This window comes from Dipodomys ordii, unplaced genomic scaffold, assembly GCF_000151885.1.
Source record: "Dipodomys ordii isolate 6190 unplaced genomic scaffold, Dord_2.0 Scaffold4, whole genome shotgun sequence".
In the NCBI taxonomy this organism is placed as follows: Eukaryota; Metazoa; Chordata; class Mammalia; order Rodentia; family Heteromyidae; genus Dipodomys; species Dipodomys ordii.
Genome location: NW_012267220.1, coordinates 36,681,577 through 36,701,021, shown reverse-complemented (window position 1 = coordinate 36,701,021; position 19,445 = coordinate 36,681,577). Strand labels below are relative to the sequence as shown.

The 19,445-nt window shown below is 42.3% G+C and overlaps 2 protein-coding genes across 2 annotated transcripts in view; both read right to left on the bottom strand.

Annotated features, from left to right (window-relative positions):
- Polb (polymerase (DNA directed), beta) overlaps positions 1–9,780 on the bottom strand; it is a 41,053-nt gene extending 31,273 nt beyond the window's left edge. The window contains 3 exon segments of the mRNA XM_013024595.1: positions 4,679–4,745; positions 9,196–9,253; positions 9,575–9,780. Coding sequence (XP_012880049.1) covers positions 4,679–4,745; positions 9,196–9,253; positions 9,575–9,635 — 186 coding nt within the window. The 5' untranslated portion in view covers positions 9,636–9,780.
- Positions 9,781–10,954: 1,174 nt separating this feature from the next.
- Positions 10,955–19,445, bottom strand: part of Ikbkb (inhibitor of kappa light polypeptide gene enhancer in B-cells, kinase beta) — a 75,586-nt gene continuing 67,095 nt past the window's right edge. The window contains exon 21 of the mRNA XM_013024398.1: positions 10,955–10,985. The gene's annotated coding sequence lies outside the window, so the exon portion shown is untranslated. The remainder of the gene's footprint in view (positions 10,986–19,445) is intronic.

The window sequence follows — 19,445 nt, the reverse complement described above, 5'->3', positions numbered from 1 at the left end:
TAGAAAAGCAAAAGTATGTTAGTCATATAAATATAATGCTTGCCAAGTCAAAGTGTTTGAGAAATTAAAAGCAAATACCACATGACAAATTTTGAAACAAAAGATACTGAAAATTGAACCCCAGTAATAAATTTTTCCAAAGGCAAATAATTAAAAGGCTTGGTAACAGAACTTTTAATGAAACAATTGTTAATGACTCCTGTTTATTTAAAATTAACTTTTGGCAGAAATGTACTCACTACCTGACAGTAATCCCTCTGTATAACACCTAATAGCAATAAAATTCTATTTAAAAATTTAACTTTTGAGAGCAGAAAATTCAGTGATCAAACAGTCTAGCATATGCATAGCTCTAGTTTCAATCCCCAGTACCACAAAAAATAATCATAATTTTAATTGTAGAAAAATTGGAAAATATAGTTATGTAAGTATTAAAATCAAAACTGGAAAAAAGCAAGGGAAGGGGTAACATTGTCCAAAAAGAAATGTACTCTTTACCTGACTTATGTAACTATCACCATTCTGTATATCACCTTTATAATAACAATTTAAAAATTAAAAAATATTAAAATCACTTATCAGATGATTTCACTTATCTAAAAGTTAAACATAGGACTGGGAATGTGGCTTAGTGGTAGAGCGCTTGCATAACAAGCATGAAGGCCTCGGTTTGATTCTTCAGTACCACATAAACAGAAAAACAGGAAGTGGTGCTGTGGCTCAAGTGGCAAGAATGCTAGCCTTGAGCAAAAGAAGCTCAGTGACAGTGCCCACACCCTGAGTTAAGCCCCAGAACTGGCAATAAATAAATTAATTAATTAATTAAATATCATCTGTAATGTTATTCACTCACCTTTTCTTGCATTAACTTTTCTACTTATAAACATTCATATGTGTAAACTTTTTCTTTAGGATATTATGAACAAATTTCTATATCAGTAACTAAATATAGCAGTAGTATCTTTAGTGGCTGCTGCATAGCATTTCATTGTATGAGCTTACTTAACACATATCCTACATGTGAACATTTAGGTGGTCTCCAATTATTTCACTATAGTCATGAACTAGCACTGTTCTAAAAGAGCTTCTCAAGCTTTTGCACACATCAGTGTTTCCTAGGGAACTTAATAAACTATAGAATGTCAAGTCTCACCTTTGGGTTTCTGATTTGGTATGTCAGTGGTAAAAAGAGAGGCCAATATTTTACATTTTAAGTTCTCAGGTGCTGGTACTGCTGCTAATGCGGCTACTTCCACTGCTGCTGGTGTAGGCACCACATAGGTACTCTAGACCTGCAAAGTCCAATATGATATACTAGCTATATGTGATCATTTAAATGTATATAAATTTTTAATTCTTCAGTTACAGTAGCTACATTTCAAGAACTCAGTAGCTAAACGTAGCTTGTGGTTGTCATGTTGGACAGCACTTCTCTAGAATGCAAGAGCAGAGAACCCATCTTTTCAATTTATCTTCCCTAGTGCCTGACATGTAAGTGTTCAAAAGTTATGAACTACTGAATCTTGCATGCACATAATGTTATTGACTTCCTTGGAACAAACTTCTGAAAGTGGAACTGCTAGACATCCTGCAAATTATCCTTTGGAAAGACTGTAACAATAAACATTTCCATTATCAGTAAATGAGGGTACTTTTTTTCACATCTCTGCCCACATTTCATAGTAGGCAAACTTGGGTTTACTGGTCCTTTGTAGTTTATTAACATAGTTAACTAGTTTATACATGTTATGCATGAGTGCTAGCCCTCCATTCACCCTTCCAAATTCTGGATTTGTGTAATATTTAATAAGTGCCCACAAACTATTCAATTTGTATCTAACCTCTGAAGAGTAATTACCAAACAGAAATTAACAAAGAACTTAGGAAGATTGAAGAAAAAAGAAGGGGCTGGGAAGGTGGCTCAGTGGTAGAGCGCGTGCCTTGCATGCATGAGGCCCTGGGTTCGATTCCTCAGCACCACATAAGCAAAAAGAAAAAAGCCGAAGTGGTGCTGTGGCTCAAGTGGTAGAGCGCTAGCCTTGGGCTACAGCACCCAGGCCCAGAGTTCAGGCCCCACAACTGGACCCAAAAAAAAAAAAAAAGAAAAGAAAAGAAGAAGAAAGAAAAATGCTTAAGCTTCTATTTCCTATAGAGCCGATCTATCTATCTATCTATCTATCTATCTATCTATCTATCTATCTATCTATCTATTGAGATGGAGATGGAGATGGAGACGGAGACAGAGAGACAGAGAGAGTTCCAAGGAGAAAGCTGTTGAGGAAAAACTGAATGTTCAAGATACAGAGTTCAGTATTTTAAATATTGTTCAAATTTACCTTTATGTCCAGCAGGTCTAAAAATCCATAACTTGAAACCACATGGAGTAGGCTACATAACTGTCATAAAACCAGTGTTGTATACATTACTACTGCTCACCACGAGCTATATCTTATGTTTTTTTTATCTTGACTAATGCAGATGCTTGATTTATTTTCCCCTGCTATTACTCACTCCTGCTAAAGACATGTTGTCTTGCAATAAATCTAAAATCTTTCTTTTTTTAGGTGCTGGGCACAGACACAGTACCTGGGCTTCTTTTCCTCAAGGCTAGCACTCTACCACTTGAGCTAAAGATCTACTTTCAGCTTTTTAGTAGTTTATTGAAAATAAGAGTCTAATGGGACTGGGAATGTGGCTTAGTGGTAGAGTACCTAGCATGCATGAAGCCCTGGGTTTGAGTCCTCAATACCACATTATCAGAAAAACCCAGAAGTGGTGCTATGGCTCAAATGGTAGAGTGCTAGCCTTGAGCAACAGAAGCTCAGGGACAGTGACTAGGCCCTGAATTCAAACCCCAGGACCAACAAAAAAAGTCTCATGAACTTTCCTGCCCAAGTTAACTGAACTCAGAGCCTCAGATCTCACCCTGCTAAGTAGGTAGGAATACACAACTAGCATCAGGCTGAAATCTTCGTTTTTAGCACTTATGTTAAGTGCATGGTAGACTGCCACATTTACCATTCTCTTGGGAAGGCAGATTGTCACAGAATTAAGGGCAGGGAAATACTCAGCAGATCATACAATGATGTGAACACAAGTGACATAATATGGTTTAGGCAGACTAGCTGCATAATGAAAGAAAGGGAATATAAAATTTTGGTTTTGGAATTTCTTTTTATTTATTTACTTATTATAAATAAGTAATTACTGGGCAATATAATAAAATAAAAATAAATATTGCAAGATGATGTATTAAACAATAAAAAGATAATTAGAAAATAATGCTAAAATAATTTTACTCAATAGCATACTGTAATTTGGCATACATGTAATTTAGACCCTCAGCTCTTTTCTATAGCAAACACTGAAGAGAAAAAAAGCAAATAATTTGTTTTGGAGACTTTAGATTTCTAGAATTATTGAGAAGCTATCCAACGCAATAAATAGCACGTGTGTTCTTAAAGTAACAGTGAAAAGGATTAATGGTATTTTTTATGTTAAGTCTAATCTAATCCAAAACATATCTTTATAATACTTTTAGGGATATACCATGAGCTTAGATTTAGGATGAAGTAAGTCTGAGCTTTAAGGAAGAATCGCTCTAATATAAAGCAGGCTATTTGCAATACTACTAAAAAAGAAGTTTAGTGGTAACAAAAGGAGAAAAGAATAAAAGGAAAAGTGATTTCCAAGGTTAATGCCAAGGCAGAACTCAGAATGAGAACTAAAGGCCAATGTACTTATTATTTAGTTGGCTAGACCTCCTATTTAGGGGGACATATGATGCTGAGAACTGTGTATAGCACAAAGGACTTAAAACCTTTGCAAATTTATAAGTTACACTGTGGCAGGATTAATATAGGAATTTCTCACTCAAGCTTAAGATGTAAAAGATTTATAATGTTATGATTCTGAAGGGTGAAAACATGAGGGTAGCTATGGTTCATACTTTCAAGGCTTTCAGAAAAAAGTTAAGAATGATCAAATATGAATACAGCAATTTCAGAGGACTTTTGTGAAACAGAAATAGAATAGAAAGAAGCAATAACTTCAGGACCAACACAAATCTAAGTACATGTCAGTTTGGTATCTTAAACAAGAAATAAATAAGACAATAGTCCTTTACTTTGAGGAATTTTTAATCTATTAGTGAGAAAAAACTATGACTATCAATAGGTAGAACTCCTCAGGATATTCTTAGTGAAATTACTACAAATTACCAAGAGATGTGACCTTGTGAAAACTGGGAACTATTAGCAGACAGTGCTCACAGAATATGGGGCTAGCTACCATAATATAAAAGAGGCTTAATCCTATGTTTACCAGTAGATTAAGATCTCTTTGGGAATGAGATGTATAGCTTGGGACCACATAAACTTACACCAACAACACCAAAGTCTTCTAAAGTCTCCACACTAAAGGTGAATGGAAGAGTGAGTACATGTATATTTGAAAATGTAGAGAAACACTACTGTAATTACATATATTTAAAATTTTTTAATGTACTCTTTCTTCAAATCAAAACATTTGAGCTCAAAAAGTATGCTTGAAATGCATTAATATTAATCCAACAAATCAGGAGCAGTGGGACTGCCTATGTGAATCTAAGCAGCTTTGGAAATATATCTGTACATATATGATCTCTACAAAAAAGAAAAAAAATGCCTACTAAACTTACTAATTTCTTAGCTTCTGCTCCACTCTTGATTTTGTGTGGGTACTTTGCTATAACAGATGCTGCTTTTCTGCAAGGATAAAAAAGTAAAATAATTAAAAATCCAGGATGGCACTGATCAAGTAGTATTGCATTCATAAACTGCTTTGTTAAATAACAACTTCTTTGTACAACTACCCAGACAATAATAAAAATAAAATTAAAATAAAATCAAGACCTTAATTACTGTTTCTTAAACTAATATACATACATATATACATACATACATACATACATACAAGCAAATATCCATATTCTACTTTCACCAAAACAGCTAATTTTCTAGTTCCATGCAAAGTTAAAACATCGATAGCTGACAGGCCCCCCAAATATATCTCTGACTTTTTAAGAATATCTTGAAGTTCCTGACATTTGGGGATTCAGGATAGTAGCAGTTTTCTTTTCTGAGATTAAGTGGAAAATATCACTGGGAGTTTTTTTCTTTAAAGTTTTATAACAGGATAAAATAAGAAAAAATTTAAGAAAGAAAAAAAAAAGAGGAAAACCATAGGCTGTACCTTATAAAGCAAATGGTCGTTTAAGACTTCAAGCCTGCCAGGTGCCAGTAGCTCACACCTGTAATCCAGGCTGAGATCTGAGGATGGTGGTTCAAAGCCAGCCCAGGAAAGACTGTGAGACTCCTATCTCCAATAAACCACCAGAAAACCAGAAGTGGCGCTGTAGTTCAAGTGGTAGAGCACTAGCCTTGAGCTGAAGAGCTGAGGGAAACTGCCCAGGCCCAGAGTTCAAGCCCCATGACCGACAAAAAAAAAAGACTTCAAGCCTTGGTCATGGGGCTTGAACTCTGGGCCTGAGTGCTGTCCCTCAGCTCTTCAGCTCAAGGCTAGTACTCTCCATTTGAGCCACAGCTGCACTTCCTGTTTTCTGGTGGTTAATTAGAGATAAGAGTCTCACAGACTTTCCTGCCCCAGCTGGCTTTGAACCATGATCCTCAGATCTCAACCTCTTGAGTAGCTAGGATTACAGGCTTGAGCCACTAGCACCCAGCCTAACCCTCATAATTCTTTCAAACAAAGATGCCACCACAAAATTCACAATTTATCTCATACTAAAGGCAGTCTCATACTATGGACAGTTTTTGTCTGGAGGTGCACATGCAAGTGCACATGTACATGTGTGTGCACATGCTAGCACTATGGTTTGAACTCAGGGCCTTATGCTCTTAGTCTATCACAGCTAGTACTCTACTACTTGAGCCATGCCTCCAGACTGGATTTTTGCTGGCTAATTAGAAAGGAAGTCTCCTCAGACTTTTCTGCCTGGGCTGGCTTGAACCTTGATCCTCCAGGTCTCAGTCTCCTGAGTAGCTAGGATTACAAATGTGAGCCACGAGTGCCTAATGTCATTTTCTCAGTTCCCCGCCACCTTTTTTTTTTTTGCACATTTTTTATGGGTTTCATCATGACAAGGAAGTAGGGTTTTTTCAATTGCTTCCATGTTGTTAGTCCAGTATCAAAAACTGATCTGTTACTCTTGCCTACCTCCACACATATCCAGCTCAGGAATCTATGAGATAAACTCCGGGCACTCAATGATTGAACCCTATCTAACTTCAATGTTAAGCATAGTTTAGAACTGATGTAAAAAAGGAAAAGTTTGTGAGGGAAAGGATGACACTGTCCAAAAAGAAATGTACTCTTTACCTGACTTATCTAACTGTAACCCAGCTGTAAATCACCTTTATAATAACAATAAAAAACATATATATATATATATTTTTTTTTTTGTCAGTCGTGGGGCTTGAACTCTTGGCCTAGGCGCTGTCCCTCAATTGTCTTCAGCTCAAGGTTAGCACTATTAGCACTAGAGCCACACTGCCACTTCCAGTTTTCCAGTTGTTAATTGGAGATAAGAGTCTCACAGACTTTCTGCCAGGGCTAACATTGAACCGAGATCCTCAGATCTCAGCCTCCTGAGAAGGTAGGATTACAGGCATGAGCCACCGGTGCCTGGCAATAAAAATATTTTTAAAAGAAAAGTTTATAAAAAGTAATAGAGGGGGGCTGGGAAGGTGGCTCAGTGGTAGAGTGTTTGCCTTGCATGCATGAGGCCCTGGGTTCGATTCCTCAGCACCACATAAGCAAAAAGAAAAAAGCTGGAAAGTGGCATTGTGGCTCAAGTGGTAGAGTGCTAGCCTTGAGCTGAAGAGCTGAGGGACAGCACCCAGGCCCAGAGTTCAGGCCCCATGACCAGACCCCCCCCCAAAAAAAGGAATAGAGGGGGTAAACATAATCAAAGTATATCATATGCATGTATGAAAGTGTCAGACTAACACTTTCTTACTATGTACAATTTAATATATGTCCTTCACAAGGAAAATAATGATGTTAATGATGTGTAACAGTGGGCGAAAACATTACTATTAATAATATTAACATTAACTATTATCTAATATCAATATTTGGTAATCTTTGAAACCTTGGATTTTTTTCTATTCTAATGTATATAAACTTTTAGATTCAGATTTCAACTTCTCTGTTAGCATATGACTGGACCTATTTGTAGGCAAAGCAGGCCAAGAAAAGCTCACCTTTCAGGAAAGGCAAGTAGATCCAGATAATTGGCACTGAAGGATAAAGGCAGAAAAGGAAGATCATAAAAGGCCAAAGTACTTATTTGCAATGGAAGTACGGCAAGATTATATAACTAATTTTTGGCCACAATCAAGAGAAATATGAGCCTGCTGTAATTCTAGCTATTTAGGAGACTGAGATTTGAGGTTCATGGTTCATAGCCAGCCCAGACAGTAAAGTCCAGGAGACGCTTATCTCCAATTAGTCATCAAAAAGCCAGAAGTGGAGCTGTGGCTCAAATGGTAAAGTCTTGAGTACAAAAGGTCAGGGATAGTGGCTAGGCCCTAAGTTCTAACCACAGTTCTAGCACCGAAGAGAGAGGAGAGAGGAGAAGAGAGAGAAGAGAGACAGAGAGAGAAAGTGTATTGGCTGGGGAGTAACAAGCAGGGGAAGACCTACTTTCCACTTAAGAATGCTGTGACCTGAATAGATTATGATAACTAGATCACCAACATACGGGTCATAGTACGGTTAGGGAATTCAGTTTAAAATACACTGAGTGGGGAAGGGAAAAATCTGGAGGAAAACACAGCTTTGGAGTCAATGACACAAGAGGTATTCAAAGCCAAGAAAGAAGTATGAGAATGAGATAAGAGAACTTTAAGCTGGGTGCCAGTGGCTCACGCCTGTAATCCTAGCTACTCAAGAGCTGAGATCTGAGGATCACGGTTCAAAGCCAGCCCGGGCAGAAAAGTCAGTGAGACTCTTATTAACCACCAGAAAACTGGAAGTGATGCTGTGGCTCAAGTGGCACAGCATTAGGCTAGAGCTGAAGAGCTGAGGGACAGCTCAAACCCCACGACCAACAAACAAAGAGAAGTTAAGGCAGACCTCTGGAAACTAATATTAAAAGTTAAGACAGATAAAGACATGAAAAAAATAGACAGAAGTGCCATCATGGAAACCAAGGGAAATACTTTCAATGTATGAGCCAGCAGTGAATACCACTAAGAGTCCAACAAGGTGAGATGTAGATGCAAGCATTTCACAGGAATGTAGGATGAAAATTATACTGCATAAGAAGTGACTACAGATAAAGTATAGGCATAAAACACAAACTATTCAAGAAGACTAGTTGTAACATGAGAAAAGAAGGTGTTGCCTAGTGTGAAGCCAACATTTGTTTTTACATTAAGAGTTGAGGTACTAGATGGGCATCGGTGCCTCACACCTGTAATCTTAACTACTCAGGAGGCTGAGACGTGAAGACTGAGTTTCAAAGCCAGCCTACTCAAGAAAGTCTATGAGACTTATTTCCAATTAACCATCGAAAATCCAGACATGGCTGTGTAGTTCAAGTGGTAGAGCTACAGCCTTGAATGAAAAAAAATTCAGGGATAATGCCCATGCCCTGAATTCAAACCCCAGTGGCCTCAGTACCAGGACAAAACAAACAAAAACCAACAAAAGAAGCTGCTGAAGTACTTGGACATGTTTATAAGCTAAAGAGCAGCAGCACAGCAATGGGTGTGGTAATAATAGCTAGGGGACAGCCGCTGGTGAGGTTCCCAGTAAAGGTGACATCAGTCACCGACCAACCAGACTGTCAGAAGTGATTCCTCCAACCATACCTGTTTTACAGTTCAGACCTCTTCCACTGGTTTAAAATCACATTGCATCTCCAGATATTCACATATGGTGGCGGAAAAACATGTATTATGCTGTATCTATTTTCAATAAGAATTGAGACTTTATCTGAATCGATCCTATGGGGAGCACTGCCAAAATTCTAACAAATATTAAGGTAAGGTACAACCTGTCTTTTGTTGTTCTCACCCCTCCCCTTACTTCAGATGGTCCAAATACCCACTGTTCTCCCAGCCCTGTTAAATGCCACACGAAACGAGGGCACCTCTGAGCCATGCTACCAGTACGCCGCTGTCTCACCTGTACGCATTGTATTTGTGGATGGCCTGGCTCACGTTCTTCTCAAAGTTTGCAAGTTCTGAAAAGGCAGAGAGATTCCAGTGAAGAGGAGTGGCGAGTAAACACAGGAAAGCTGGGTTCCCTCGACGAAGACTGGCAACTTCTCAGGTCGAAGATCACCCGTTTCTCCACTGGCCAGATTTCAAGGCTGCACACGCAGCACGGGCGCTGACAGGCGACCCCGGGGAGGAATACCTGCTGCCTATAGCGGGCCCCACCCACAGGGCAGCGCGGCAGGGGAAGCGCAAGGGTACGGGCAGGGGACAGGAGGAAAGGAAGGGAGGAAGGTAAGAGGAAAGGAAGGATAGGGATAGGCTAAAGGGCTGGGACCGGCACTAACCCATGAGCATGTCGGTGATGCCCCCGTTAAGCGTCTCCTGAGGCGCCTTCCGCTTACTCATGGCGGCCCGTACCCAAGGCCTCAGGGGCCCAGAACCTGTGACCGGTCCCCTCTCCCGCCCGTAAGAAGGTACCAGGATTTAGAGAGGGGCAAAGTTGCACCAAGACTCCAGAGCCGCACGCAGGTGCGACTGGCAGAACAATGGTCGCTGCCTCTGACATAGGGCGCGGCGTGGCGTGGCGCGGCGCACGCAGTGACGTCAGGAAACAGCGACAGGGGCGGGGCTAGAGGGGCTTACGGTCGAGCTGCAGGAAGAGGGGTCGGTGGGACTGAGTGAGCTCAAGGAGGCGCTCCCAAGCTTGTACTTACCAAGAGAAAATGAGTACCTCCGAATTACAGCCCATCAGAACTTTTTATGGGAAGACATGGATTCTTAACCCAAGAGTATACCTGTTTTCCTTATGCTTCTTTGGAATTCTGTCCCTAGAGGAGGAAAAAGAGATTTTGTTTCTGAAGTGTACAGAATGGTGGGGGTCCCAGGGCAGAAGATTAAAGATTGCTCTTAGGTATATATGTGGGCAATAGCAGTAATTGAATGCGTGGCATATTTTATGTGATAAGTAACACTAGTGTCATAATGTCGAAACTCTTAAGAATGCATTATAGTAGACAAGCACCGTGGGAACATGAAAGAAAATATACCAATCTGAACTTTCTAGCATATCTGCCATCTAACAGCTAAAGATGTCGTTTTTAATTCCCCTGCCTTTTTTTGGTAGGAACTAATGTGATGAAAAGCCCCAAGAAAGAGAGAAGTGCAGGGGCTGGGAAGGTGGCTCAGTGGTAGAGCGCTTGCCTTGCATGCATGAGGCCCTGGGTTTGATTTCTCAGCACCACATAAGCAAACAAAAAAAAAGCCCGAAGTGGCGCTGTGGCTCAAGTGGTAGAGCGCCCAGGCCCAGAGTTCAGGCCCCATGACCGGAGGATAAAAGAACTGAGCAACGGTGGCTCACTTCTTTAATCCTTGCAACTTATGAGTCTGAGATTGTTGGGATCACTGTTCCAAAACCAGCCTGGGCAGAGAAAAGTATGTGATCCTTCTCAACTAAGAGCTGGATGGAGTGGCAAACCTGTTACCATAACTACCCAGGAAGTCTAAGCAGGAATGGAGACCCTATCTCAAAAATAATGAGCAGGGGCTAGGGATGTGGCATAGCGCTAGAGTGCTTAACTAAGGATCATGAAACCCTGGGTTCTATTCCTTAGTACCCCATAAACAACAACAAAAAAAAGCTGGAAGTGGCGCAGTGGCCAAAGTGGTAGAGTGCTAGTCTTGGGCAAAAGAACCTTAGTGATGATGCCCAGGCGCTTCAGGACTGGACACACACACACACACACACACACACACACACTGACCAAACACCAGGGCTGGAGATGGCTCAGCAGTGCCTACTGAATAAGGTCAAGGCTATGAATTCAAATCTTGAGAGACAGAGAGAGTGAGAGTTTAAATTGGTGATCATCTATCTCACTACTCATATCCCTGATAAACTACTATTTATATTTTCGGACATTTCTAGTTCTCTAATCCAGCCCTTTTTAAATCGCCATTTTTTTTTTTTTTTTTTTGCCAGTCATGGTGCCTGAACTCTGGGCCTGGGCACTGTCCCTCAGCTCTTCAGCCCAAGGCTAGTGCTCTACCACTTGAGCCACAGCACCACTTCCAGCTTTTTCTGCTTATGTGGTGCTGAGGAATCGAACTCAGGGCCTCATGCATGCAAGGCAAGCACTCTACCACTGAGCCACCTTCCCAGCCCTAAATTGCCATTTTTTAATTTTTATTGTTATTTTTAAGGAATTGTACAAAGGGCTATAATTGCATAAGTTAGGTTATGAGTTCTTTCCTATTTGCTGTGTTCCTGGGACTTTTCAAAAAGTTCCTGCCTGTGACAGTAAATTCTAATGTTTCTCTCTTCTATTTTGCAGTAGTTTCAAAGCTTCTAGTATTTGTGCAATCATTTTTATAAGTATTATGACTATCTTTTAAAAATGAGTAGCAATTTAAGGAAAAATGATCAGTTAGTTCTCTGTCCTTATCGGTCTTATTGATCTACTAACCACTCCCTTATTGAAATTTAGTTAACTTCTATGAATATTCATAGATTTCTTAGTAAATTTCTTTACATGTATATTCTTTTATATGAGTTAACTTTTCAGTAAAACAATACTATCTGCATATAGCAAAGGGATTTTTTTTTTTTGTCAGTTGGCCTGGGCACTGTCCCTCAGCTCAAGGTTCAAGGCTAGTGCTCTAGCACTTGAGCCACAGTGCCACTTCTGGATTTTTCTGCTTACGTGGTGCTGAGGAATTGAAACCAGGGACTCATGCATGCAAGGCAAGCACTCTACCACTAAGCCACCTTCCCAGCCCAAGGGATATGTTTTTCTTTTTTCAGATTTGGGAATGGTGAACTCAGGCCTTTTGCATTTGCTCAGCTGCTGACCTACCACTTGAACCACACCCTTGTCTTGTTTTTGGAGGTGGACTCAAGGAAACTTTCAGGCCTGGGCTGGCCTCAAACTGCCAACCTCTAGATCTCTACCTCCTGAGTGGCTAGAACTACAGACATGCATCACTGATTTTTGGCTAAGGAAGATAGTTTTCAATTGCAGTCACTTCAGATATTGATATTATGAATTTAAACAGCAAGAATGAATATTCATGACAATAAATAAGAGCATCTTTTCACATAAAATATATATGTTTCAACAAATGTATACAACAGCTTTTTTTCTAATAGGCTCTCACTTGAAATAATCCAAATATCCCAAACTCTAACAGAAATAAAGTAAAGCACTTCTTTGAAGTAGGTTGTTACTATGCAATCATAGAACAAACTATGACTATTTGAAGCATTATTATTGCCTTTCAAAATCATTGTTCTGAAGAAAAGAGCCAAGAGAAAGGAAAATAAAAGTAGAATATATAAATACTTTTACAATTTATAAACAAATCTACAATGAAAAGTAGAAGTTCAATAGTACCCTAGGATTGGAGATAGGACCACAGTGGCTCATACCTGTGACCCTACTTGTTTGAGAGGTAAATATCAGAGGAATGTGGTTCAAGGCAAATCTAGTCAAGAAGTTATTGGAAAAACAGCTAAAACTCAGTGTGTGTAGTGGTATGTATCACCTCAACTATGTGGGAAGATGTAAGCAGGAGGACTATAGTCCAGGCCAGCCCTGGGGAAATGCAAGATTCTACCTGAAAAGCAAAAATAAACAAACTTTTGGAGGTGATGGAAATATAATTTTCATGATCACAGTAGCACTTTTATAAATGGACATTCAAAGCTTACCAAATGATACACATTAATGTCTAAAGCTTATATATTTCAAGTAGAGCTCCATAAAGAGGTTGTAAGAAAACAAAACTAAATCAGAGGTGCACTATTATTCATAAATAGTTGTCTCTGGACTTTCAATTTAACATGTCTTTTGAAATACACAATGTGTCTTTATGAGTGTCATTCTTCTGTATTGAGGGTGTAGTAGACAGCCTTAATCGACCCAGGCTAGGACAGGAAGCATTTCAAGGGATAGGAGTTCATGACAAGACCCTCAGAGGCCAAGAGCATGTAACCTACAACTCCCTCCAGTTTCTTTCTGGTTTGTTTGTTTTTGAAGGGGCAGTGTTATTGTTCTGGCATCCTACCAACAGACAACCTTTTTTGTGCAAGCTATTACGACTATGCCTGGTAAGGTACCTGTGGACAGGTGATTTCCGCAGATGAAGCCATTTCTGAGAGCAACAGAGAAGTACAGGAAAAAGAAGGAAGACAGGCAAGGGGCATGTGGCTCAGCCCCAGTCAGGGCCACCAACCATTTCCTGCAGCCACGCCCACAGCACGTTAGAGACTACTGGGGAATAGAGAGACTTCCCTGGACCCACTTCCCATTGTTCACAGAATTCTCCTAGCAAGAGAGTGAAGGCACGTGCCAGCGCTCGTATACCTAGGATCTTACAGCTGCGGATTGTGAGTATTGTACAGAGTTAGAAGGCACTTTTCCATCCAGAAAGCCAACGCCTACCACCGCGGACACCACACCGAGGCTCAGGAAGAGCAAGTCCCGGGTCCCCGCGGGGGCCAGGGCGATGGGGCCCAAAGGGCAAGGCAAGCGCCACTCCAGTGCCACCAGGAGCATGCGTGAGCCCAGTGCCCGCAGAGCCGAAGGCCAGGCCACCAGGCCACCCCCCGCTGGGCCCGCCTCCACGGCGGAGGAGGGGACCCTGCGCGCGGCCTCCTCCAAGGGTTCTACCCACAGGGAGCATTTTTCCATCGGCTCCCTAGTGGAGGGCAGGGCCACCAGACCACCATCTTCTGGTAGGCCCCCCACGACTCAGGAGGAGGCCCGACTGCGCAGGCCCTCCTCAGTGACCAGCAAGGGCCCCGGGATCATGGAGGGCGGGGACCCCCGACCTCCATCTCGTGGGGTCCCTGGCACTGCCATGGAGGTGCAACTGCCCAGGGCCTCCAGTTCCACCAGCAGTGCAAATCAGTCCTCTTCCGAGATAGTGGAGTGGGGAGGCCTCCGAAGATCACCGCCCGGAGCTGCGTCCACTACCGAGGTCGAGGAGTTAAGCCTGGGCTGGGTCCCCTACAACACCATCAAGAAAGGCCCTTCCCGCGCCATCCACCCGCGGAGGGCCCAGGGCTGGGTGACCAGGCCATGCTTCGTCGGGCCTTGGCCCATCATTGAGGAGAGGTCAGATCAGAACACAATCTTCCCAGTTATCACCCAATCTGTGCAAGCCCCTGAGAGGCCCCACAAAGGGAGAGCCCTCAGCCGATGACCTGCTGGGGGTATTCCCAAAGAGGAAGTCAACTGGGGCCAGGACCGCACCATCTCCATGACCCCCGCAATTCAACGTCTCCTCAAGGAGCGTCAGGGAGGAGATCGTCCCACCCCTAAACTCCTGCCTGCCAGGGCCAATCTGCCAGCCCAGGACAGGACAGAACGCACGGTCACCAACAGTGCGGTCACCACACTCAGCCCCCTAAAGCTGGGGGGCCAGGGAGGAGGTCATGCTCCCCTGGCCAAGCACAAAGCCCGGGAAGTTCAACTCCCCAGCCCTACATCTACCCCAGTGCCTTCCTACACCGTCCATCTAGTGGGAAGCCCCCTGGCGGCAGTCCACACTGCCGGGGCCAATTTCAAATGGGCAGATACAAAACTGCACCAGCCCACCATGAAGAACTCCGACACCCCACAACCCGCCGTGAGCACCCAAACCATCCATGGCCGGCGCATTAAACAAAACGCTGCCTTGGCCAAACTGGCAGCTGAGAAGGCAAAATTACACAGGAAGGACTTGGCCAAGGCAAACACCTGCTCTCTTGCAGTTACTGGGGTCAATTCCTCTGATAGCAGGCAAGAAGCAGGGGCACTGCAAGATCTTCCGCAGCCTGCTTTCCCTCACCATCACACCCCTGAACCCTGCCCCAGCTCTGCCGAGTTCACGTTGAGTAAACTGTTTCCATCTCCAGATGGACACTTGCACGCCAGGGGCCACCTCAGCAGCTGTGTAGGACAATCGCATGCACGCCCACAGCCAGAAACACCCCAAAACCTGAACCCAGTTTCAGGGCAAAGACTTGTCCTGGCATTAAGGAAGTCGGGCCAGCAGGAGAGAAAAATCCAAGTGCACCAGGTTAACAAAGAAATACTTGTAAAAGGTGTAAACAAACCCACTGTGGGACACATCCACAGTACAATTCAGGAGAATCAGGAGAATCGTGAAGAGGAAAAGGGGAGACAGTCAAAGGTGCAATACCCAGCTGCCACCAACAGAAAAGAAAGGGAGGCCCATAAACCCCAGTTACCAATTCCCAGAAAGATCCAGGGCAAGTGCAGCCAGAGGAAACACTGAGGCAGCCAGTGGAAGACAGACACTACCTGAGAGTACAGGCCACACAAGCATGCCTGAAAGCTGAAATGGAAAACATCATTCAGATGGAGCACAGGGCACACAGCCAAATGATTCGACAAAGGTGTTGCTGGGAAAGCAAAGATACTAAACTGCACCCAGTCAAAGCAGTCAAAAGAACAAAGGAATAGCCTCAAGCATGGAAGAATCCAATTAGAGTGAACATGAGGGCTAAACTGGAAGGTGAATTACAGAATGAACTTGAGAAACTGATAGAACAGTATCAAAACTCAGAGATAACACAAAGACAATTTCTCAAAGGGAAAGAATGTTTAGAAGACAGATGGGACCAAATGAGTTTATCCACAAGGAGGTGCCCAAGGCAAAGGGTACAGACAGCAAAATGAACCACCTAGGAACCAGAGACCAAAGTGAGAAGTCATTCCTGAAAAGCCTGGAGGAGACACAAGAACTTTGAAAATAGATGAGGAGGGCAGTCTGGAGAATATGGTGGAAAGAGAAGGGAACCAATTAAGCTTGTTCCAAAGAAGAGTTTCAGGGTCCCATCAGGCTTTTCACATCCAGAGTCACACCAAGTAAGCTGTAAGTACACAGAGATAGTGACCAAAGGACAAAATTACAAACTGTCTGCATAAGATGACAAAATTAAGCACCTACTGGCAGTAGCAGTGGCAGCAGCAGTGGCAGTGGCTGCTGAGCCTGCGAGCTTTCCCATACTTTCAGTGCAAATTTAAAGACCATGAATGGGAGACTACAGCCCAGCTGGCCACAGAGTATCATGCAGAGACAACCCATCACATTGGGACAGTCTGAAACACCAAGGGAAAGTGTGAGTACCCAGAGAACAACATCTGGAAGGGATCCCCTCCCCTTAGCAGAGAAGAATGCCATTTTTCAAAGTGACAAAGAGCCTGCCCGAGTACCTGGCCAAAAACACTTGCCAGGAAATCGGTGCCATTTTTGAAAAGGGCAAAGGATACCCTTGCACTACCTCTCTGGAGGCAAATGAAAGGCCAGTCCAGGGAGAGGAAGCCCCGCCCAGGGAGAGGAAGCCCCGCCCAGGGAGAGGAAGCCCCGCCCAGGAGAGGCATAGCCGCCCCTCAGCAGTGAGCAAGGACAAGGTTGGCATTCCAGATATATTGCAGCTCAGCTCAACACCTTGGAATTTCAAGAACAAAAGTCTCTAGGGGAAAAAAAAAAAACTGGACAGGGTGTAAAAACTGATGACGATTACAGAATGGGCTAAGATTAGGATCTTGAATAGTCCCCACATACTAGGGAAGGCTACTGATTTCAGATACAGTTCCACCCACACCCAAGCACTCTGCAGAGATTCTAGGTGGCAGATAACAAGCAACTCCTACCTATTTTAACACACAAAGCCACTCCCCCCACCCACTAAGCCTAAGCAAGTTTGGGAGAAGACATGCAAGATATGCAGAACTTTATCCTGGCCATTCAAACAAACTGATTCGAGAATTCATTTGAGTTATAAGTAAGGTTCAGTCAGGCCTGAATAGGGGAATCTAAGTAACAGCCACATATGAAGAAGGCTTCTGAATCCAACTATGCCAAACCCAAGATGCCTCCTACCGGTGAAATAAGGAACTCCCTCCCCCACCCCTCAGGGTTGCCTACAGCTTGGCTACAAAGACAGCTGCAGAACATGGCAAGGAAAACAGAGACTCCACTAAGAAACAAAGTCCCCCAAACAAATTGGAGAACCTATTTTTTGTTGTTGATCTTCTTCTTAGGTTTTCTTTTTTTCTTTTCTGTTCTTTTTTTTCTTACTGTTCTGTTTAGTCTTAGATATACAGTCTACGGTGACAACTAGGCCTCCTCTTTCTTAGTTATGTGCATACTTAATTCTGGCTCTATTTTTCATTGCTCAATTTTCCATTTCTCTATTTTTTTTTGAGGATTTAAGTTTTCTTTTTTTTTTTTGGTCGGTCGTGGGGCTTGAACTCTGGGCTTGGGAGCTGTCCCTCAGCTCTTCAGCTCAAGGTGAGCGCTCTACCACTTGAGCTACAGCGCCACTTCCGGTTTTCTGGTGGTTTATTGGAGATAGGAGTCTCATGGTCTCTCTTGCCCGGGCTGGCTTTGAACCGCGATCCTCAGATCTCAGCCTCCTGAGTAGCTAGGATTACAGGCGTGAGCCACCAGGGCCCGGCTTAAGTTTTCATTTTATTTCTTTTTTTTTTTTTGTCGGTCGTGGGGCTTGAACTCTGGGCCTGGGCGTTGTCCCTCAGCTCTTCAACTCAAGGCGAGCGCTCTACCACTTGAGCTACAGCGCCACTTCCTTCATTTTATTTCTATTTTTTGTAGTTTTTAAATTAAAAAAAATGTTTTAATTTTGTCATTTTTTCTTCTGTTCTTTTCCTTTACTCCTCTATTCTTATTTGTTCCTTTTTCCTTATATCATTTCTATTTCTTTTAATTTCACTTGAACTTGTTTTCCTTTATGATCCTTCTCTCTACTTCATTCTGTTGACCCTTAATTGTTTGTCTGTTAGACTTTATTTGTTTTCATTTTGACTCTTATCTAATTGGCTCATGCTGTTATCCTTTTAGTTCAGATTGATTTATCCCTAACAACAGACTTTCTCACTAGCTACAACTATATATAATCTCCTTTACTGCATCACAATCCCACCACCCACCCCCAGCAACAAATATGGGAATACCAATTAATGATTTAAACTCTGTGCAATTATAGGGCCCTAGTTGGTTTTTTACTTTAAATTGTGTTCTGCTGTGGTTTGGGATTTGCTTTTGTTTCCAAATGGGCAGAACAAACTATAGAAACACAAGAAAAATGTCAAATCAAGGAACCTCAACCCCAACACAAAATAACCAGGCAATAGAGCAGCCATTAAAAGATCTAGAAGATAGTTCAAGCCCCATGACTGAGCAAAAAGCAACAACAATACCAAAAACACTGCTGTTAAATATGTTTTTTAAAAAAGATAGAAAGCCTGCATGAGGATATGCATTAGCATGATGAAACTAACCACTAACCATGAGACTAAACCATGAGAGAAATTATGGAATCCACAAACAGAAAGTGAGGTGAATTGCAAAAGAAGGAAAGGGAGTCCAATGAAAAAATAGTAATCCAACTAAAGGATATGAGAGAGATACCAATTAAGTCAAGGAAGTAAAGAAGTCTATACAAGACCTAAAACAAAGCTTCAAAAAAGAGACTGAAACCATCAAAAATGATCAATTAGGGACTGGGAAGGTAGAGTGCTTGTCTAACATGCATGAAGCCCTGGGTTTGATTCCTTAGTACTACATAAACAGAAAAAGCCAGAAGTCGAGCTGTGACTCAAGTGGGAGAGTGATAGCCTTAAACAAAAGAAGCTCAGGGACAGCACCCAGACCCTGAGTTCAAGCCCCAAGACTGGAAAAAAACAAAACACAAAAACAAAACAAAACAAAAAAACCCACCAAAACCTGAACAATTAGAAATAAAAACCAAAGTACAAAGTCTTGACAGGAAATTAGATTATGCAGAACAAAGAATCTCTGGAATTGAAGATAGTTGAGACTGTATAAAGAAAGAATAGACAATTATTCAAAACAAATCAAAGAAACAAATATATCTATCCATCCCTACAAGAGCTGTAAGACACAATCAGAAGACCTAATTTAAGGATAACAGTATTGAAGAGGGCCAAGAGAAGGAAGCTATAGGAATAGGAAATATTTTTAACAAAATCCTAGCAGAGGCCGGGCGCTGGTGGCTCACTCTGGTAATCCTAGCTACTCAGGAGGCTGAGATCTGAGGATCGCGGTTCAAAGCCAGACCGGGCAGGAGAGACCATGAGACTCCTATCTCCAATAAACCACCAGAAAACCGGAAGTGGCACTGTAGCTCAAGTGGTAGAGCGCTCACCTTGAGCTGAAGAGCTGAGG